This window comes from Mauremys mutica, chromosome 1 (assembly GCF_020497125.1).
Source record: "Mauremys mutica isolate MM-2020 ecotype Southern chromosome 1, ASM2049712v1, whole genome shotgun sequence".
Lineage (NCBI taxonomy): Eukaryota > Metazoa > Chordata > Testudines > Geoemydidae > Mauremys > Mauremys mutica.
Window position 1 is genome coordinate 314,094,181 of NC_059072.1, and position 23,260 is coordinate 314,117,440.

At 38.4% G+C, this 23,260-nt stretch overlaps 1 protein-coding gene across 6 annotated transcripts in view; it reads right to left on the reverse strand.

The window, feature by feature from the left end:
- NBEA (neurobeachin) overlaps positions 1–23,260 on the reverse strand; it is an 842,868-nt gene that overhangs the window by 394,048 nt on the left and 425,560 nt on the right. For all 6 annotated transcript variants that reach the window (XM_045015913.1, XM_045015904.1, XM_045015899.1 and 3 more), the window contains one exon: positions 10,644–10,705. In XM_045015913.1, the coding sequence (XP_044871848.1) occupies positions 10,644–10,705 (62 nt within the window). The remainder of the gene's footprint in view (positions 1–10,643; positions 10,706–23,260) is intronic.

Here is a 23,260-nt window from a genome sequence, read left to right on the forward strand (position 1 = left end):
AGGGAAGCAAAGAGATGGGAACAATTGAGATGCTTTGAAGAAGCCAGACCTAACTGGTCCTCCTGCTCTCATCTGATTGGAAGCCATTATTATAATTGATCTATCCTCCCACTTTGCCTTGCATCCCTGACTGCTTGATCTAATCTCTTTTCTCAAGGGGGAAGAAGCAGTACAAAACTTCCTGGCAGGAAGTTCACAGTACTTCTGTTCATTTGGTTACAGAAGTGTGAGATGTGAGTAGAGTTAGGCTGGCAGCATTAGGCTAAGAGGTGTCATTAGCAGAGATTTGTACTTAAAAATTGTATGCTAGTATTGCTTCCATTTAGCTGAAACCTTAATTTTTGAATTGTTCAGGGACTGTATTTATTTCTCTATTGTCCTTGAATTTTTTATTTATTATTATTTATTTGACCGTATTTCCAAAATAAGGGCCTGACACTCCACTGTGCTCCCTGTGTAGTGAATCATACCTGTGCAAAGTGGATGTAAAATGCTACCATTCTGATTTGGTAGCATTTTACACCCACTTTGCACAGGTGGAAATGACTGCATAAGGTGCAAAGCCTGGAGAACCACCCTTATGGTTAGTATCAGTTTACTGGATATGGTCTTCCAAGTTAACCTTTGACAATATCTTGCTTTTTGATATTACATGTGAAAAACTCACTGACATTTTATGTTAAATTTTGTGATAGTAGTAAAAGTAACAATAACAAGATTCAACAACTAAACATTTTCTGATTATAAAGATTAGAGACCCTTAAAGTCCTCCAATGTCTATATTTTTCTCAACAGACTCTAGTAAGTGAATAAGTAGACTTTAGGAGTTCTAAAAATCATCTTTTAATTCTCATTCCACTGTAAAAGAGAGCTGAAATCTCAATTAATGTTATCTTTATTGTATCCTCTCTTTTCTGTCTCCCCACTAACTTAATTAGTCTGAATATTTTATTTCTTCCTTCATTTTTATTGCAACATTGAACCTTAATTGAATATGCAGTACTAAGATTTTAATAACCTAGTTAATTCCTCAATTACGGTACCTTAATCATAACTTCTTTTCAGAGAAACAATTCAATTAGTTTGGTCCTTTTGTTTCCTTTCCTTGAATATGCCTGGAAAAAGAAGTCTACGAGGTCAACTCTATAGTTGTGACCTTCCTTTTTCTTGGGGACAGGTTCTCTGGGTTTTATAAAAACTCTCCTGTCTTCATGAAATCCAGGTGGTTTAACCCTAGGATTATCCTTGATTTGAATTTCATGTTGCAAGATTTCTTACTAATGGGGTGGTCACATCACATGTCTAAAATCATGACCTAAACCATCTTCAAAGTAAAGGCTCACAGGAAATTTCATTTTGATTACTGAAAGTGTTTCCCTGAGGCAGAAAGAATGGATCTGGGGAGGGAATGAAGCCTAAATGAACTTGCCAATACTGATCAGAGTGAGGATTAGGATCTAAGCACTCCAACTCCCTCCCATTACCTTTACCCTCCACCATCCCCTCTCCTCACACTCATTCCTACTGTTGGGGTAGACATAAGATTGAAAAATCTGGACCTGAGCAATTATTTTTCCAGGTTCTGCAGCTAGCTGCTGATGAGCGAGAAGAGAAGAAAAGACACGAGGTTACACATGAGCTAGTCCTCCACGTAAATTTTGAGCCAATTTTAGGATTCTTATCAAAGACACCTCCTTATACTTGCCTACACTCATAATAAAATGAGTTCCAGAATGACTGACAACATGCTCCTGGAAGGCAACCAGCAAATATGGGGACCTCTTGGGATATTGGGTAAATCACAGCAATGAAAGAGAGTTAGGAATTTCTGAAGTGAAATCTATATGAATCTAATTTTTCAAGTGAGACTTTTTTATAGATGGCACAAAGATACCATCGGGGGGAGGGGGTGCATTAGAATTCACTGGCTACAATCTGGGGAGACTAAGGCCTCAGCCACCTTCTATCTCCTTGACCTGCAGAGAAACTTATGTTCACCTTTTTCTGTCTGCCTTTGAAGCATAGAGAGCCATTTCTCATGGAGTCTGCAATTATACTCTGCAAAAAGTAACAAATTTAAATGATAGATTATTAACTCTAATTTCCACTATGGAACGATTAGTGCATCGCCACAATTTCCAGATTTTATCTGGTTTACATGGCTGCACAATTAACATTAACCTTTGTAAGTTAGGATTTTCTGAAGTGTACCAGGCTACACTTGTGAGGTGGAGGGGAAAAGCTAATAGACGAGACTCCATGCATTCTGTCCTCCTGGAACCTGCTAGCTCTCTCCACTCTTCAGGATCTACCATGTGGCTGTTTCCCACCTGTAAGGTCTTTGCAGGATATATCCAGTACGAGCCTTTGCCACTCTGGTATCTAAGACCATTCACAAATACAAATGTCCTGATAGGGCAGTGAGAAATATCTTGACAGATTAGGAAGTGAAGGGATAGAAGGTACTGTAGCTTTCTCTTTTAGGATTGATCCAGCAGGGGCATAGAGGATGCCCAGATCAGGATGTCATTGAGACAGGCATAGAGGTATATCCCTTCCAGATAAAAACTGGCCCCTGGAACAACCAGGATCTTCATGAAGACTCAGGTCTGGATGAGATCAAAGACAAGAGAGTGCAGATCACTGAGGGCAAATCAGAGAAAGTGACAGTGCCATGGCTGTGGGGATGTACAGGCAGGTGTCCCACAGAACAATCTAGCAAAGGAAATTGGCCAGCATGAAGAAACGAATAAACTCTGAAACTTACATTAACAGAGGCAGATGCTCAGGAGATGGAGGTCGAGGATGGGCCCGAAGACATTCCTACCATGAATAAGGATTTAATGGGAGTAAAGTCCCACTCCTCTTACTTGTGGTTAGGAGACCAGGCAAATTACTCTTTCCAGAGGATCCTGAATTTTAGAGTGCAAGGCACAGGCACTTGCGTAAGCCTGAGAGAGATAAAAGGCTTAAAGGGAAAAGAAGCTCTCTGCTTCCTCTATAGAAGGGAAGAACTAGCTCTGCCAAGATTAATTTACATACTATAATTCAATCCAGCGCCGATCTGATGCTTTATTGTTTTGGAGTTTGTGATCTGGTTTTAGAAATGATATTAAATAGTGCATGTAAATATATTTATGTACGGGTGAGAGACTGTGAAAGATATAATGTGGGGAAAGTGTGTCATCCTGACAAAACAACTTGTGAACACTGGGTCGTGAGCCCAAATTCAACTAACAAACCAGAAATTCTGCCACAGTGACCAAACGTTCTGTATAGACTTTGTCTTGTTTTGCTTTGGGTTTCCTATACAAATATTCTGGACCCTATGTGGAGATGACTTTGTTGAATCAGAATGTGCAGCAGCTGAGCTGGGTGGAGCTGACTTTGATCTGTGGCTGCTTGGTTCTGGTGCAGTGGGGCAAAACTTGTTAGTGAGGACACTGCTATACTGCAGCAGACAGGTTAAGAGAAGCCTCTTCGTAGCTGGATTCTAACTGGATTCATGACAGAGATTTAGATGGGTGAGAACTATTTTGTGAACAACAGTTTTGGGCCTCAATAAGCTAGGCAATCAATAACTGGGACTTTGAAGTCAACCATTCCCTTCCCAACACTGCTGGGGTTTTGCTAACTTCATTGTATTATGTAAATAGGTATTTATCGCGCTTTTCCAAATATAAAGTATATGTGGTTTCCTATTCCCAAGAATGCCTCAGTGCAGGGCCGCCCAGAGGATTCCGGGGGCCCGGGGTCTTCAGCGGCGGGGGGCCCTTCAGTTCCGGGACCCTCCCCCGAAGTGCCCCAAAGACCCACGGTGGGGGACCCCCGCCGCCGAATTACCACCGAAGACCGGGCTGCGCTTCGGCGGCGGGTCCCGCTCCGTCTTCGGCGGTAATTCGCCAGCAGGGGGTCCTTCCGCCCCGGAGCGGAAGGACCCCCCCGCCGGCGAAGACCAGGAGCGAAGAAGCTCCTGCGCCCGGCCCCGCAAGAGTTTGCCGGGCCCCCCGGAGCGAGTGAGGGATCCGGCTCCAGGGGCCCCGAAAAACTCTCGTGGGGGCCCCTGTGGGGCTCGGGGCCTGGGGCAAATTGCCCCTCTTGCCCCCCCTCTGGGCGGCCCTGCCTCAGTGTTTTCAAGTAGGGAATAAATACCTATAAAAGTCACCAGGGGATATAGATTTTGAGATCTTAAACCCTGAGAGTGGACAAGTTTTAAACAGTGGCTCATTTATTTTTTTAAATGTGAGACCTAGACATCGTCTGTATCTGGCCCACACCCTCCTCTCCCTCTACTTACTTTTAAATGAGGTCCCAAAGCAAGTTCTTCCACTTCTCTTCTCTTCCCGCTCCTCCCATGACTCTTTCTGGTGTCATAAAGCAGCCTCTTGCTTTTATAGATTGTCCTCCACACCCATTCAGAGCTGATCCAGAATCTGAAGACTGAACTACAACCATCTATCCCCCTCTGCTCTGCTAACCCATCTTAACTGCCCTACTGAGCTCAGAATAGTCCAGCATTTTTCCCCTGGGGTGCTTCATTGGATTTGAACCACATTCTGTCAGGACACATAGGTGAGAGAAGTTGTCTCAAAGGGTTCCTACTTTGGTTACCTCCCACATCCCCACTCCAAGTGTAATCTTTCTGCCTGGTGTCATAGCAGTAACAAGGGCCAGGTTCCGAGGATGTCTAACACTTCTATTTAAAATAAATAAAATGAGCCTCTGCTTAAAACATTTTCAGACCCAATAGCGCTCTACTAGGGCAGTCTGGCTCTGGGGGTGGCTTTACTTTTTTATTCATATCAGGCTTTGCAGAGTGGGTCCCAGCTTCAGTCTCTGCCTGGTTTGATCCACTGTAGTGTTTGTCCACTCCAACACACCCCTTCAAGGATCTTGATACCCTTACAGGGAAATCACTGAGTTTGAATTTTGCACCCACCTTGGTGTTCCAGTTCCTCAGGAAAGGAGGACTTGTAACAGGAGAACCATTCCTAACGGACCCCTTGGAAAACCAGGACCTATAGCAGGTCAGGCTGTGATTGGAAGAGTTGTGCAGTAACAACTCAGGTTGTTTGTAGTAACCAGAGGTTGTCAAATAGTTTATGAGGAGCAGATACATCTTGCACTTCGGAGACAACAAAGATCCCATCACCGACCAAAGATCCATATTCAAATTTATGTTTTTGACTTCCTGGAATATTCTACTTGTACAACTGAATCTTTAAAATGCCTCAAGGAGCACAGAGTGTAAAGCACAGGCACACCTTTGTACAGAATATAGAGTAAATAAATAAATAATAAAAATGGACTGTTTATTTTGGAAGAATACTGCAGCTTAGATGTCACTATTAGGAGGATTGTCCTTATATACAACAGCCTAAATGTATAGATTCTTAATTACAAGCCATTAGCTTCAATTATTTCCCCTTGTAGAATGCCAATCAAATTCCTCTCTCCTCCTTGATGTTTACATGCTTCAAATATTTGGAAATGGTTTTCATGTTACAGTCCTGTCCAAATTATACACATTTAAATCGAATCCTGCAAACACTTAAGCATGTGCTTGATTTGAAGTCAATGGGATTACTCATGTGCTTAAAGTGACTGTCACATGCTGTAATTAATTACATGCTTAAGAGTTTAAAGGTCTGGAGTTACTTCTTTTAATCTTATAAGGGTTTATCTATTTCAGAAAGTTGCACCAATTTAAATCTGTTTTTAAATTGATATAGAATGCAAATACATGTGTGGGCACTCTAATTTTGCTTTAAGACTGGCTTACCTGGGTTTATCTTAAACCTGTTCCTAAATGACTTAAGCTAAACCAAAATAAACCACACTCAAACTGAAATAAGAGTGTCCACACCAGGATTTGCACCATTTAACTAAATCAATTTAACTGATGCCTGAATAAAACCAATGCAACTTTTTTGAATAGCCAAAGCCCTACATCAATCATTCTTCCTTAAGAATTTTTGTTGTTTTTATATACATTTCCTTCAACCTTCCTATATCTTTTAGTGTTAAAGTGACCACAGATAAACATAGAATTCTAAGTAAAATCTCACCATAGTCATAGAGAGTGGCTATAAATTCTCCAATCCACTTTGTGTACATTGCCCAATATTATTTTGACTTTTGAAACCATAATGAACTGAAAGCTCATATCTGCTTTACTGTACATTCACTCCAGTGTTTGCATCGACTATGTTTAATTTGTCCACTAATTCTGTAATTCTCTAACGCTATCAATGTAATCTGGCACAATTTCATTTTTTTAAACCATTTACAGTTCCACAGCTTCTCAAAGAAACTGTTTTCAAAACCTATTTACACCTGAACTGCAAGACTGAAGTTTTGAAATGTTCTCATCTCTATGAGAGTCTCATAAGAAGTTTTATTTGTTAATTATAAGTAAATCATTTTTGCTTGTTATATATGAAATTTCCCTCATAATTCCCCAGATGGCATCTCTTGGGAGATCTTGTATGCAACATGTAATGTCTAAAATCCAAGTCTTTCCTTAAGAAAAGGAATCAGGAACAGATCTTTTCCTTGCAACACAAGTTGCTCTTAAAATGCTTCCTTTGCAGACCCTTGGGTTATGATCCTGATTAAACTTAAAGCACAGTGGGGGAAATCCCTTTTAGCTAATCAGGAGAATAAATGAAAACTTCAAAACTGCCAAATATTGAAGTTTGTTAGCTATTAAGAATTTCAATTTGTTACTTTATACTTTTAAACAGGTGAACTAGTAATGTATTTTAAATAAAAAATAAATGTCTTAATATTTAAGAAAATAAACCTCTCTTGACGACAGATAAGGTACAGAAAAATGTAAGTGATATCTGATAAGGCTTTATTATAAAAACTGGAAGAATCCTATGGGATAAAATCACTCAATTTATGCAGAAGCTGTACCTCTGAAGAGGGGAAACTTTAAAAGAAATCTGGGAATAATTAGAAGCTATTGTAGTATTGAAAAAAAGATTGGAAAAAAATATTGAAATCTAAATCTGCTACATATCAAAGAAGAAAATATAATGAAAAAAAACTAATGTGAAGCACTTTTTAAAAAAAATTGCATGGTTTGAGAATCTGCCACTCAAGCCAGCATCACAGCTGTGACATATAGCACTAGGCTATGGGGAACAAAGACTATAATCAAGCACAGATCTTGTCAAAAATAACACATCTTCATCATTTTTACGCAAAAATATACTGCATTCAACATGAGGATGCCTGCTTTATATAACATGCAAGTCATTTCATATTACCAATTTTCCATGGAAAAAAAATTAAGTATTTAAAGAACAATTTTTGTTCTATGTAAATATAAAACGAAAATAAACCTAAAATTAATTTAGTTTTTAGTCTAATGCAATGGGTGTTATTATGGCTTGTTAAAAGAAAAAATAGAGAAAGATATACCAAAAATAGAGAGAAGAGAAAACAATTATTAAAACCAAATGATGCACTATACCTATAGAAGTTCCTTAAAGCTTAAAATGTATTTTTCACAGAGACTCAAAATTCCTTTGGGGGAATGGACTTGATTGCATATCCTTCAGTCTAAAAGGCTACCCATATGAAATGAATTATCCATGACATGTACCTTCAGACATTTGTAATGTGATATTTCATGTAAATTTAGACCATACCTTGGACGTGAGCCACTGGCAATGTTAAGTTTATTCAGGAGCTCAGATAAGAAAAAAAATTCTGACATCCTCGCTAATCTGTAGTCGTTAACATGGAATTTCTAACATAAAGAGCATAAAAGCATCTAATTTGCTGTAGCAAATGAAAGGAAAACAAACTTTGCATTTCCCTTTCCTTTTTCAATGTCTAAAGTTACCCTGTTCTATGCAAACAAAATCTTACTTTTCAAAGATTTCTAGATCATCATCTGTCTTTTGAAAGACAAAAATACACACAGCAAATTTCTATAAGTAATCTGGAGAATGTCATACATTTTGAATACCCATTTTAAATAAAGATTTGCTCATGTTATCAAAAAAAGCCTTAGTTACAAAACAAATATTTAAAAAGCACACAAAACATATACTGCTTCCAATCTGTATTTCTCAAATCTTCTTATGGAGAAGGGCAGGTACCATTATCCTCATTTTATATAAAAATCAGTGGCAGCATTAAGAACGGAACCCAAGTCTCCTGACTCCCAGTTTTGTGGCATACACAGAGAACCACACTATCTCCGTATATGCAGTTTCTCAAAGTCTCTCTCCTCTTAGCCAATATTTTCAACTATTTTCTTCATATTCAAATTCTTTAATGTTTAGCATACCTTTTTCACAGCTAGTTTTAAAATTAAACAGAAAAGCAAGTCTATAAAATTACTTTATATAAAATATTGGGACTGCAAGTATGGTGGCACTACTTGATATCATACAACGTTCTGGGGCTGGTTAGATTCATATATTCAGGCTTGATAAAGAAGGGAGAAGAGTCGTACCACTACATTAGAACCCCCTGTTGACCAATTCCTATCTGAACATTTCATGCCATTCTGTCAGAAGGCAACAATGTAATGTTACAACAGTGATCTCAGAATTGCCTACTGACAATGGGGTTCTAAATCTTCTTAATAGGGATGCAAAGGGAACAATCCTTAAATGCTCAGAAATGTCAGATTTGTGGGACACGCAGTAACAACTCTTCTTTATGTGGGTGATTGGGTACAGAGAAGAAAGCTTCTTTATACAAAAGCATTACAATTTTTGGTAAAATAGAAACTGAATAAATAATTCTAATTTTTCTAAATCTGTGTAAATCCTTTTTTCACCTTTAAAAACTGGACAGTTATATATTTTGAATCATTAAATAACTTTTCTAAAATACATAAAAATAGCAAATTGATTTAGCTACATTTGTTAATAGCTTCACTAAGAAGTCTAAAGAAAAAGCATTGCAGAAAGAGCTTAAATTTCCTCACTCTTCCTTTCAATCAATATTTGAGGCAAAGTTTCATCTCCAGGGCCCTTAATGGCAGGAATTCCTGGAGCCAGCAAATGAGTAATGTTAAACCTATGATTAGATGATGAGGCCATCAAAGACACTAGACCCTAATGCTACATTCCACTTTATTCCTGTGATTTGCACTAAAACCAAAGACTAAGGGAGAAGGCATTGTAAGTTATTCCTTCCCTCAAGTAAAGGCTTCAAAAGCTGTTAAAAAAAAGCAGCATGACATGAAACTCAAAGGCCTTAATGGATCTTTTGGAATTTCCCTTGAACCCAGGACTTAACCATTAGGTAACAAATTTTTCAAGTGCCCTGCAGGAGAAGGTTTGAAGTTCAAACCCCACTGAGGATTCCTGCCAGAGATGTATTTTTCTTTAACTTCTCCCTAACCAATATCCATCTTGGCTAAAAGAAAAACAAGATCTAATGATTTCCTTATGGGTACAGGCTTGAGGAAACGTAACCTACAGACTGGCAAACAGCAGGTAAGTTGGAAAAAAAGCAGCTACATTCAGTTGTAAATATTACTAATTTTCAGCTCTCTGTACTTTTGACCAGTCTTCACTTAAGCTAGATACTGTACTCATTGTTTGGACACATTTCAAATATGCACAGTGGATTCTACAATACAAACTAAGAGCAAGTACAAGCTTAGTAATAGTGCTCTGTGTGTGTGTGTATTTTATATTATATAATATATAATAAAATAAAATAATATATATATATATATAAATTAAATTCATAGGCACCTCATTTTACACACTACTCTGTATGAATTTAATTGTTATTTAGGCATTTGTGTGTGTGCATTTGTTAAATAATCTAAAATAATTAAATCTTTGGAGAAAATTTAGAAGCTGTTTGGGATTGGGGCTCTATTAGGGTAATACATATTTGCTGTAGAAAACTAAAGAAACCAAAGAATATTTGTTGATTCTTTAATACAACTATATTTTACAAGATTACAGGTATGTAAGAAATCTAGCCAGTAACACATTTTAAATTTAGTTAAAATCTAGGGGTGAATTATCAAAAGCACCAGGAGAAGTTATTTCAGTTTCAAAATATTTTTAATAATTTTGTATTCTCAGTTTTTTTCATCTTTGAGTGTTTCTGTGAGAAATCTAAAATTATGTTAAATAATTTGAATGCATGATAATTGAAAAATGGAAAATTAAAAAAAAATCCAAGCTTCTGAGAGATTATTAATAACCATTTTGCCCAGCTTTTTAAATACTGACTGAAAGCCTACATCAAATGTGCAATAACTTACATCATGTATCCTAGAGGTGAAAGTTAATGTTACTACATAATAACATTTTAAAAATAACTAATTCAGGAAAATGAAAGTTTCATGTGAAATTATGACCAAAAATTCTGCATAACAGGATAAAGTGTTTAATGTATATGCATATATATTTTACAAATAACTGTTTAGAAAATATTACCTTGCATGTTAATATGAATGTACTGTTGCTCTACAACATGTACCAAGAAATTACACTTTACAGAAAGGTGTGAGAAATGGCATTTATATTTGCATCATATTCAAATAGAAAGAATGAAAGAAAAAAATAAGCAAGAATAACAAACTCAAAATTTAGTAATATGTCACTGTGTGAAGAAACTAATACAATTAAAGCCAAAAAATGTCTTACCTGTGAACAAAGCAGCATAACAAGTTCAACCACAGAAGTACTCGACTTCATACACACAAGGCCTGCAATGAACAATCCAAAGTGAATTAAAAAGGTTACATATATCAAGCTGTCAAAACTCTGTCATTTTATACATTCTATAAAACTGAATTTGTTTCCTTAAAACCAATGTAACATGTATTTTCAATCATTCAAATTTACTGAAACAAGTTTGAAGTGAAAACGGCCTTAAGAACTTTTGATTCAGATATACATAAATGTACAGAAAGCAGCACACAATTGTTTGGAATCATTCTCATGTGTAGGTTAGAGTTTTTTATTTAATCATATTTTATATTTAAATTTTTTTTTGAGGGTTAGCGCATTTCAATGACTAGTAGAAAGCAATCTTACCCAAGAAAACTTCATATAGAAATACACTGTGACTATAACCACAAAATCTTTGGAGGCCTGAACCTACATTGACTAAAGTTATTCATATGCATAAGTCTCATACTATTGTCTTTGCAGGATCAGACCCTTGTTTAGTAACTAGTTAGATTTTCTTTTGGAAACTTCCCCTTCATGTAGCTGAAAATATAAAATATTTAGTTAAGGAAAATATGATTGCCATAATAGCTGTCATTTTCCAATGTGCTTCTGAAATAATACAATTAACTACAGGCTTCCACTAAAATGTCTTAATATAATTCAATATTACTTTGTTTTCCTGAAAATACGGGCTGAAGATGTAAAGGAGAAAAATGTTCTTAGTTACAGTGTCAGTAAAAATAAAATCAGCACTTAGCATGATGAATGAATTTTGTCATCTGTAATTCTTAGATCATTTATAAATTAAAGCAACATGAGCATAGTTAAATATACAGAACTTTATACTTAACTCTGAATAATTATTACAATATAGTATGTTCATATTTATTTGCAGCTTCAGAACTGTAGATTTCCTTTTGGAGAGAATCAGTGTCACATTTTGCATGTAAAAGATACATTTTAAATAGTGGATTGGCCATTTGAAATGCAATAGGTATTGGAGGAGAAAGGCAAATTTATTTTGTTAATTTTAAATATAGTAGTTTCAAATTTTAAAATTAAATAGGATATATGTTCATTTTAATGGTTTGGGACATGGACACCCTTCCTACGATGCTGAATAAAAACGTCTAATATAGAAAAAGTTTCTTCATAGCACTAGTTACTAAATGGAAAGTTGAAAAGCAAATGGATTTGTTTTAAGTAGGTTTCAACAAACAGCCCATAGAGACAAAAGTACTCCTACACAATAGCATGTATATTTATTGCAGGTAGCGGATAAATACTCTTTTGTGCCTGCTAAGCTAACAACCCCATCCTTATTGTATTGTAAGACAGAACAAGCTGTAAGAAGCCACTAGTATTCCATTTTATCAGTTCTTTGAGCAGACAGTTAACTAATGAACTAAGATGTAGATGTGAAAAGCTCATTTAGGGAGACAATTGCTGTAATTGATCAGCTATTCTTATGCTCAAGTGCTAGAGGATCAAAAAGATTAATGGGACACTTTTCACCTGCAGGCTACCTCAACTATGTGAAATCTGACAAAGAAAAACTAAAGAGGATGACCAAACTATACAGCTAAATCAACACAATTAGCATGGATAGTCTGAATATTTTAAGACAGAATATACAATTTGCACCTACATAAATCCACTTAGGTTCACTGGAATTCAAAATTCTATTTCTGCCACATATACATATTTCCTTTCAACATTAAAATAATTTGTCTTACAGTGTGTGACTTAGGCAAAATAAATTATAAAAAAGAATTCCTCCTAAAGTAATTTTCTCAAAAATTACTTCTTGAACTATTAATTGTCCTTTAAAAAGAGAACAAAATGTTTCCAGTCATCACGTACAATTGAGTAGAATAAAGACAAGATACCTCCGTTAGATAAGTATTTAGGTCCTCTGCAGTGATTCCTCTGTATACCTTTGATACATTTTCAAAAATAAACAGAGTGAACTATTTGGAAAATATTTTGTACACAGAACAAATATGCCCATTTGTTTCATTACATTAGAAATGTCTGAAGTCCAAAGGCATTTTATAGTAGTTAAGTCATGTGCATAGCTCTCACTGACATGGACAAAGTTTGGCGCGTTGAACAAAAGTAGAACAAGACTCCATCTGACAGAGAGTCAAAATTATTATTCATTATTTTTATTATGCTAGTAATTGGATCTCAGGATCCTTTTGTATTAGGCAGTGTGCACACAATACAATACCTGCCTAACATACAATCCATATCAATGCAAATGTAGCTATTTGTAATATAAAAGTTACCATAATTTATCAAACTTTGAAAAATCTTCCTTGTATTATTATTGGCTTAGTGAAGTGAAGCCCCATGCTCTACTTCATAGCATTTATCTGTTTGTCTGGATGTAATATGATAACTTTGGAACACAGTGTCTGATCAATTCCAAAATTTCAGGTATTGATTTGGGTGAAAAACAGAAAAAAAAACCAGACTAGGGAACTGAAGGACACAGAGCCCCTGACATCTGGTTAGCACACCAATCAGGTCTGTAATTTTCTATAGATCAAAGGCAGTTGATGACAGCTATTAAACACCTTTCATCATAACACTGCCCCCACCCATCTCATCCCACTACATTTAAAAAAGTTGACACCCTGAATGACTTATCTCCCAGACAGAAAAAAGGAAGTTATTTAACAAATTACAAATTGAAAATATTAAACCATTTACACATGAAGACAGGTGAGGCAGGAAGGCAGTTCACAGGAAGGGGGGGGGGGTTCAAGGAGCGGAGATATGCAAGGAGCCTCTGCCTATTGAATAGGAAGGCCACTTGTCTGGTTTTAACATAAGAATATAAGAGCGACCATACTGGGTCAGATCAAAGGTCCATCTAGCCCAGTATCCTGTCTTCTGACGGTGGCCACTGCCAGGTGCCACAGGGGGAATGAACAGAACAGGTAATCATAAAGGGATCCATTCCTTGTCACCCTTCCTTAGGGGAACCCTTCCATTCCTTCCTTAGGAAGAGACAGGTATTAGTAATTTTGAACTGGACAGTCCTCTTATCAGGTGGGTTCTTCCATCTGGTTCTGAAACAAAACTGTACGTGGATTTCTCCCATATTGGACAGGGGGATGCCACTTTGAAGAACGTACACTTCCATCCCCCTCCCATCCCCCCGGTGTGACCTTGCACACACCATGAATGCAAGGGTCATGCCGGCAGGGGCGGGGCAGCACATTCTTCAAAATGGCACCTCTCTGTCCAGCATAACCTCGCATGTGCAGTCACATCAGCAGGGGTGGGCCATGCCGACAGAAGTGGGCCCACATTATTCCCAGAATAGCAGAATGTCCGGTGTTCCAGGAATGTTTGAGTGGCCACACTACAAGGCAATGAAGCGTGCAACCCTCTAGACATGGATGGGCTAACACAAGAGCAGTAACAAAGGAAAAGTGAGGGGGATGCACAGAGCTTCTAGCATATATAGCAGAGGGGGTACTGGTGGGGCACACAGAGACCCTGCCATGGGGGCAGGGAGGACACACAGCACTTGGCATACGGCAGAAGAGAGAATGGGAGGTACAGAGAGTCACTGGCATGGAGAATAGGAAACCCTCATATGGAAGGAACAGGAGAATTGGGGACATACAGAGCCCCTGGCATGAGAGAGTGGGGAGTGGATTTGCAGGGAGTCGCTGAAATAGAAGGGAAAGGGAGGCAGGCACACAGGGAGCACGCAACCCCTTCTAGGTATGATAGTACTCAGAGGCCCCTGCTGAGATCAGGGCCCCATGGTGCTAGGCACTGTACAAACACACAGGTAACAGACATTTTCTCCCCTGAAGGGCTCACAGTCTAAATAGCCAGGCAAAAGTTGGGAGAAAGGAAATTGTATCCCCATTTTACAGCTAGGAAAGTAAGGCACAAAGTGGTGGAGTCATTTCCCCAAAGGTCACTCTGTGCCACAGATAGGAACAGAATCTATGTCTCCTTAGTCCCAATCTTGTGCTTGAATTGAAATAAGCATCATTCCATAGGCAATGCATGGGCGGGGGGGGATGCAGAGTCAAGATTGCTGCTTGGCTTGCTGTGGGGTGGGGGAAGAGGGGTTCTGTCCTTCTCCTGCTGTGTCTATCCCCTGGTACACTCAGCCCCTGTCCCCAGCAGCCAGGCCCGGACAGGGAGTGGAAGGAGCAGGACCAGCCACTTCTCACGCCCGCCACTCAGGGTCACTGCTCTGTGCAGTGTAGCAGCTGCCTGAGAGAGTCTGGCTGGGCAGGCAGCAGCTTCCGCTCCCTGCTCAGGCAGGGCTGCTGGGGACAGAGGCCGAGTGAGCCGGAGTCCCCTCTTCCCCCACCCCCACCCCGGCATGTTTCCGTCTCACTTGGCCCCTGTCCCACCACTGCCTCCTCAGCTAGGCTCTGTCTCAGGCAGTCACCATGTTGCACAGAGCACTGACCTGGAGAGTCTGGCTTCAGCTGCATGAGAAGTGGCTCTGTCCCACTCCCTGCCCAGCCCGGCCGCCAGGGAGAGCATGCTGGGGTGAAGGCACAGAGAGAGAAAGACAAGCCCCCCTTTCCACCCCCACAGGTAACATAGGGCGGGGAGAGCGTGTTGGCCCCGGGCTGGGTGCAGGGTGTGAAGGGTTGCTAGGCAGAAGAGACATGTGGGGCGGTCACATGTCCTCCCCTTACAAGTCATCTATGCATCATTCTTATTTCAAAGTGATTTTTAGAAATTGTACAGTCATTACATTGGGTACAAATTGCTACAGCAAATTAGAGGGATAGAGGCATTACCTAACGGTGGCTTTTGAGACTGTGGAAAACACACATCTCTCCTTCCCCCCGACATAGATCCTGTGATAAAATGTGTTGTAATTTCAAAGAAACAACTGTTGCCTGTGTTTTTCAGCTGTAGATGGGTTGTCCCTATACAATCTATATCAAATGCTATTACAGAAGCTTAATATAATTATTAAAATACAAGTAGATACTTCCTGCATACATCAAGGTTAAAAAGGTCATCGTTCAACTGAATGGACTACATGCTGTCTATATTTTCTCTTCTTAGTACTTTCCTTCATCATCTAGTCTGAGTTCATTAAATATAACCATCAAGTTCTGCAGCTTGATCGCAACAATGACCACATGTATGGATGCAGTAACTGGGGGCACCAAGTGCATGACCTTAGCTAATCTGTAATAAATGATGTATGGCTAGTAATTAGTTGGAAATGCTCTGGTTTTTCAGTGCTCTTCAGTTGCCCCTTAATATACGCTAATTATATTTTTTTGCCATCACTGTGACCTATTAATGCATAAAAAAGATTAATTTCAACTTTACTATTGTAGGTTATGTCTGTGACATTAATACAATGAAAGCTTCAAAACTTTAAACTCACTATGCTAAACTAGTCAATCTGTATGAATTTCTTTTCTGAAAAAATACAAAGGAGGTTGATAACCTCATTTTTTAAAAAAAAACCTTATGAAATAAGATCATGGTTTTGAACATCTTTTTATTATTATTAATACAATGTGTGTAGGAGTCTAAGTGAAATACCATCACTATTTCGTCTGGTCTTTATCAAGGTTTGTCTGCAGTTTCTTTCAATTATTTTACTTTGGGTTAACTTAAAACCTTATTGAACTAGAATCAATGGTAATATTAGCATGAAAAATGTTTTATATCCTTTATGGAGCTTAGAAAAACTCTTAATAAATCAGATCATTAGAACCTGCAAATAACTAACTGAATTACAGTTTCTAATTAACTGAGCAAGTCTCAGATATGTTTATGCAGAAAGCGAGAGAGCAGCTTACTTATTATAGACTTATTTCACATAAATAATTTACACTCTCACCAACCCATGGCATATACTCAAAACTTAAGAAGCTCTATATAGAATATAAGCATGTGTGAAGAAACAAAAGTATATTATAGTTATATGCATTATTTTTATTACCATGTGGAAAATGCATGAGATTTAAGAATTTTTGGAAATGAATAACATTGCTTAAAACTCAAATACTGAAAAAGCTTGAACATAATACACCTTTTCCTTTCCTCTTCTAACTTCTTATTGGCTATTTTAGATTTCTTTCCCACTCACATAGGGTCTTCCGTGTCCTTGTAATAAACCTAAATTCCCTTAGTTTATCTGTAAGGATTGCTACCGAGTATCACAAGACACTCCCCTTCCACAGGAGCTGCGCACTCTTTCTCCACCACAAGTCCCACAGTCCCTCCTGGCCTGTGTATCCAGGGATGGAATGGAAACCAAACATGGATCTCTCTACCTGACATAGCACAGATAATTACAACTGCCCAACTGTATTCAGTCTTTCCATTGTATTTTATTAGTGTTTATTAGAGATGGTTCACCAAAGTGGTGATGAGATCCATATTAGATTTAGTCAGAGGGGTCATATTAGTGATTGGAGCAGGATTTTGGGTTTAACAACATTAAATCTATTACAAATGTACTGTGAGATTTTGGTTGAAAATGGCAAAATGTTTCAAAATTAGCAGTTCTTGTAAAATTTCCTCCAGGGCCAAAATCTTTTGACTGTTTACTTGAGGAATTCTGGCTATATCCAAAGTGGAGCTAGAAAATAATCTTCCAGTGTTTTCATTTAGGAAAAATAAAAATTGTATTTTTGGGTTCAAATCTGTATCCTTCCATTTCCCACCCTAACCTGACATTCAAAGGGATTTGGATTCAATGCTCTGGCTCAACTGTAGTATTGACTATGAGAGAGACACGGAGGGTAAGCCAATACTGAAGTGATAAGGGATGTATAGGAAAGAAAAAGAGCTCAAGAAAGAGTGCAACAACAGAGATGGAAATGTGGGAAATGAGTGTGATATGTATAAAATTAGTTATTGTTTGAAACGAGACAGCTTGACTGTTGGACAGGGAAAAAGTGTGAAGGGTTATGGGAAGGATGAGGTGACTTAAGTCAGCTCACAGAGAAACACTGAAAGAGGTACTTGCCTGTGTCCAGCTCTGGAAAAACAATGAATTAAGCAGTACGTAATCAGTAGCCAGCAGTGGAGAAATCCTTCCCTTTTCAACTAACCCATATGGCAGGTTTTTATAGAAATATTGTTTACTTGGTACTGGTGGAATAGTAGTGACTCCCTGAAGCAGGTGGGCTGTGCCTTCTCCAGGGAAAAGACAGAGGAGTATTGGGGAAGATGATACAAAAGGAACATGGAGCAGGATATAACCCTTTGCAAGGCTTACTTTGAAAGATGGATTTCAGAACTGACAGTATTGCATAGTTTGTACGTATTTGGGTTATGTTGGTGGGCTAGATTTGCCAATAGTGTAAAGCCTGTCAAACATTCAGTAATGGTGGAAAATCTGCTGGGGAAATGCCAGTTATGGCCCAGACCGGCTACAACCTCACAAACTGGGTGGGTGGGAAGGGGTCACTGCAGTCCAAGAAGTTGGCACCCATCAAAAATGTGGCAGGTAGAGTCAGGGTCACTGACTGAGCACTGATCTTCAGCACCTCTAGCTGGCAGAATTCCTATGGAGAGTCCCAGTGCAAATTAAATCTGCCCCTATACTAAGCACCATGGGAGATGGGCTGCATAAGCATCACAGCTTGTCCCCCCACAAGGGGTAAATCCCCAATGGAGCGCAAGGGGCTGCTAATGAGAGGTGTCATTTAAGTGAATATGAATTTGACCCAGTGTATTTATAGTTAATAAAAATTGTTATGTTTACATCTCAGTCTCGTCTGGTCCTGGTACCAAGTACTGTACAACATGTGTAACTGTTATTCTCTGACGCTAGTATCCTATATATAGAAAAGCCATCACCTTGTTTCTTAGGCATCAAACAGGTCACTGAGGAAGTCTCTGTCAAAGTTTGTGGGGATTTCTGGAACTCCTATCTTAAGAACACTATTGTGAGCATTGATAGGTCATGTAAATAACACATATTGCCTCAAATTGTCAGTTCAATTTGGGCTAAGATGTAAGAAACAGATCCTAATTCTAGTCTTACAGGAAAAAAGCATGTGGATTTGTACAAGATTCAAGGAAAAGAAGGAATACCTACATATCCTTAGCCACTCCGGTTACTAAAGGGAACCTACAGTAGAAACATAACATATGTAGAAGAGTAACAGAATGGCAAAAAACACTACAACACATTGATTATAGGAAGGTGATTTAGTACAATATATACAAAATTTACTCTTAAAAAATTACAGGCTTTCACACTATCTCATGAGCTATAACAATTCAAATATTACACAAATTGGTGCCACATTACTTTTAGGAATCCAGTCTCTCACTACAATTTTTGTCCAAGATACATTAATGTGAATGGAAGATTATATATATATAAAATGCTCATACATCAAATGGAGAAGAAAACACTTAATGGGTGGTTAAACCACCACACACAATTTAATTTATAACATTGCAAAAAAAAGGTTTTCAAACATCCATTTTGTCATTTCCCACGTCTGGTAATTCTTCAGTAAGACATCAGTTACTGATGTTCTCAATGTGTTGTACTTGTATTTGTGTTTCCCTCTTCTAGTAAAAATAGTTAGCTCTGGGCACTTCTGAAAATATTTTGCAGTGATAGATTGTATTTATTTGTCTTCTCCAACTGACATAAAGGGGGCAGATCTTCAGCTGGTGTAACTGACAATAGCTCAATCAAGAATCTATTAATATGACACCCACTAATCACCAATGGTACAAAGTATCAGAGGGATAGCCGTGTTAGTCTGGATCTGTAAAAGCAGCAAAGAATCCTGTGGCACCTTATAGATTAACAGACGTTTTGCAGCATGAGCTTTCGTGGGTGAATACCCACTTCTTCAGATGCAAGACACTTCACTTGCATCTGAAGAAGTGGGTATTCACCCACGAAAGCTCATGCTGCAAAACGTCTGTTAGTCTATAAGGTGCCACAGGATTCTTTGCTGCAACGGTACAAAAAAAATCTCCCCTTTATAGGAGAATAGCACCCTAAAAGTTAGTTTTAAGGCACCAATTTAGGTATCGACTGAAGTGAATTAGACCACTTTTGGAGTAAGGTGCTACTTAATGTGAGTAAAAGTATCAGAATTTGTCCCTAAATTATTAACAGCAGAACAACTAAATTCACATCTCAATCTACTCTGAAGTCCTCTTTCAGCACATCTATACCAGCAATTAAAAAAATGGTGATCACACTTCAATATCTTCTCATTCATATTCACTAATATTTCTTTGCGCATTGTTGATCTACCACTTTTGGACAGAGTTCAAACTGACAGATAAGGGGTGGAACCAGCTGAGCTGCAAGCAGTTAGCACAGCACAGTCCTGAGGTCCTCATGCAGTTTTATAGAACCGTATATATATATTTTTTTAAGATCAGAAAGACCATTATGATTCCTGCACAACTCAGATCACATAAATTTACCCAGTAACTCCTGTATCTAGGCCCATAATTTGTGGATGAACTAAAGCTTATCTTTTAAAAAAGATATCCAAACTTGAGTAAAGAATCAGTAATGGAGAATTTACCAACCCAAATCTCAGTTATTTTGAAATATTTATTTCTTATGTTTCAGTTTCCTTTATTTCAATGACAGTATCAGTCCTGGTATTATCATCAGCTCCCCAGAAACCAGCATTGACATCACTTTGCCTCCTTCATTTGCCATCCTACGGTTGTCTCCACTGACGGACTGAAATTCTTTTGTCCTCATTATTTGTGATTTGCCATTACAAAAATGTCTCCATAGACCAGAGGTTCCCAAAATGTTTTTTTGCTGAACCCACTTTAGAGATTCATGACACATGTATGCCCCCTTTGGCACAGGGGAAAGGGGAGACTTGGGTAGTGGTGAGTTCAGAGTCTGTGTGAAGTGGAAGGTAAAGGGGAAAATCCCCATATGACCAGCATGTGTGGGGAAGAGACTCAAATCCCAGTTGCCCAGAGCAGCAACTGATGCACGGTGGCTCTGCAGCCTCCTGGTGTGCATGTATGCGTGGGGCCAGGATGTATGCATGGGGTATCTTCTTTATACCTTTGTTGCAGTCTTTTTATTGTATAAAAATGTATCCAAGTCTGTGGGGGAGGAGAGAGAGTAGTTTGTTTTAATTTGTAAATAAAACAGGCTTGATAACTTCCTAACATTTACGCTCAAGTAACATTGGCATGTGGTTAGACAACTTGTTTGCTAAGTTTAAAACTGGTGCAATTTGAAAGAGCTCAGTTACTAACCCTTCAACCACCAAATTGTATCTTAAAATGGAAAAATAGCATTTAGCTAAGAATATGCATATAATTATTTAAGTGTGGTAGCATAGGGCGAGCTAAATAAAAATCATGATCGACAGATTGTGAAATTAACTATGTATTACTGCTATTTTTTTTTAAATACCTTTCAACAAAAACTTTCTTGGTGTTATCCTTCCAAACTTTTCTAATTCAGGATTTAACCACACTTTCTCTGATCAGTAAGTCTCAGTTTTCCCTGAATATGATTCTTGAATCTAGGCTTTGTCCAAATGTTGATGCTTCTTCCTCCATATCATTTATAAAATCTAACTTTTTCCCTCTGTGTCTAGATAGTAAAAACTTTCGTGATCAATCTTGATTACTGCCAATCTTGATTACTGCAACGTCCCCTTTTATGGTCTTCATGCCACCCATGTCTTGATTCTACCTCAACTTCCGTAAAATATGGATGCTAATGTTTTCTCCTGCATATCTTAATCCAGTTACTACAATGCAAATGATACCAGTTTCAATACCCTTTTTGTGTGCATCTCGTACAACTGTTTCGTAAAGTATCAACTATTCTGTTCACAAACCTTGTGAACTTATTAGTGACCAATCATTCTTTCTGTAATCCCTATGGTTCTTTTCTAACCTCATCACCTTATTTTCTTTATACCCCTTTTTGTGTCTTGTGTGAAAATAGATTGTAAGCTTTTTAGACAGGGAACACTTGTAATTTATATATACTGTAAGGTGCCTAACAATTTTGGGTGCTGTAAAATAATAATGTTAAGTCTGTAAATACCTACTTCGTCAGACGCATACCCACGAAAGCTTATGCTCCAATACATCTGTTAGTCTTTAAGGTGCCACAGGACTCTTTGTTGCTTTTTACAGATCCAGACTAACATGGCTACCCCTCTGAATGTTAAGTCTGGTTAATGATATATTAATTAGAAGAAAGATGTGAGCAAGTCCATACAGTGGAGATGCTTGGAAAGTGTAGTTTTTCTGTGGAGCTTTGTCTCCAAGACTCAAAATATAGAAAAACAGATGTCAACATGGACCTCTTTAATATAAGTTTTAATCTATTTGGACAGGATAGCTTTGGCTCGGTCTATTGTGGATGTCCCCAAAATGTCCAACAGCCATTAATCTACCCAAAATTCTAGATTCTTAGTAAGGCAAAACTTTGCTGCCCTTCCATGAATCCAGACAGTGAAACTGTTATATCCTGTCATCTGAGAAAGGGGGTGTGGGGGGAAGACACTTATGCACAAAGGAACATAATCAAAGTCACCTTATTTTATATACTAGGTTAAGTGAGAATTACTATAGAAGGTTACTGACTAAACAACAGCTAAAATCAGAAATCACCATCTTGTCCACAGGGCCAAAGGGAAGCTTGCACAAGATCTTTAAGTCACAATTTAAACTATATCTTAGGACAAACTCCAAGATAGAGATCTGTATCTTATAAGAGCCCTTAAGAAACTAATCAGTTTGGGAAACCAGTGAAAAAACAACAACCCTATATCGGACACACAGAGGTCAGAAGCCCAACCTTTTGAAATACTGATAGTCAGGTACATACCAAAAACTTCCCGCAGAAGATCTAGGACTTTGTTCAAGGCGCGCGTGCACACACACACACACACACACAGAACTGTCTCTTAGGAAAATAAAAGAACTTCTTCCAAATCATGTCAAGAGGGTTAACCCCTTGCACATGAAGTCATCAGATATAGGATCTGGAGTGTAGTGGTGGAGACCCTATCACTGAGACAGGAGACTAGGAATCTGGGTAAGGAGTCACTGCTTGTACATGAACAGCTCAAATATTGGCAAACCAGGCTTTTCTTGGGCAAGCAGGAATAGTTGCATCTGCCTCAATCTTTCAGACAACTTTGACTAATGGGAAGCTGGGGATAGGAGGGAGTCAGATAAAGCCGGCCCATGGACCAAGGGACAAAAAAGATTCTATGGTGGGCCACAACAGACCACATCTAGGTACCCAATGCAATTCTTCTGGAATTAGGTACTCATCACTGACAAACAGGTCATATATGGGAACTCCCACCCGGACAAAGGGGTTCTAAATAATAAGAGGGAGCGACCACTCCCGAGGAAATACTGCATTTTAGTTTAGCCTGCATGCAAAGATGGTCTGACCACCATGAGGGCTATTAGATGCTTTTCTTTCCACAGGAAGTGGATACTCAATTCTCTTATTAACCTAGGATGCCTGGTTTTCCACAGTGATTTCAACATATCAGAAAACAGTTCCACTGTCTGATCAGATCACCGCTGCTGCTACTTTTTTTCCTTTTGTCTCTTTGAAGCAG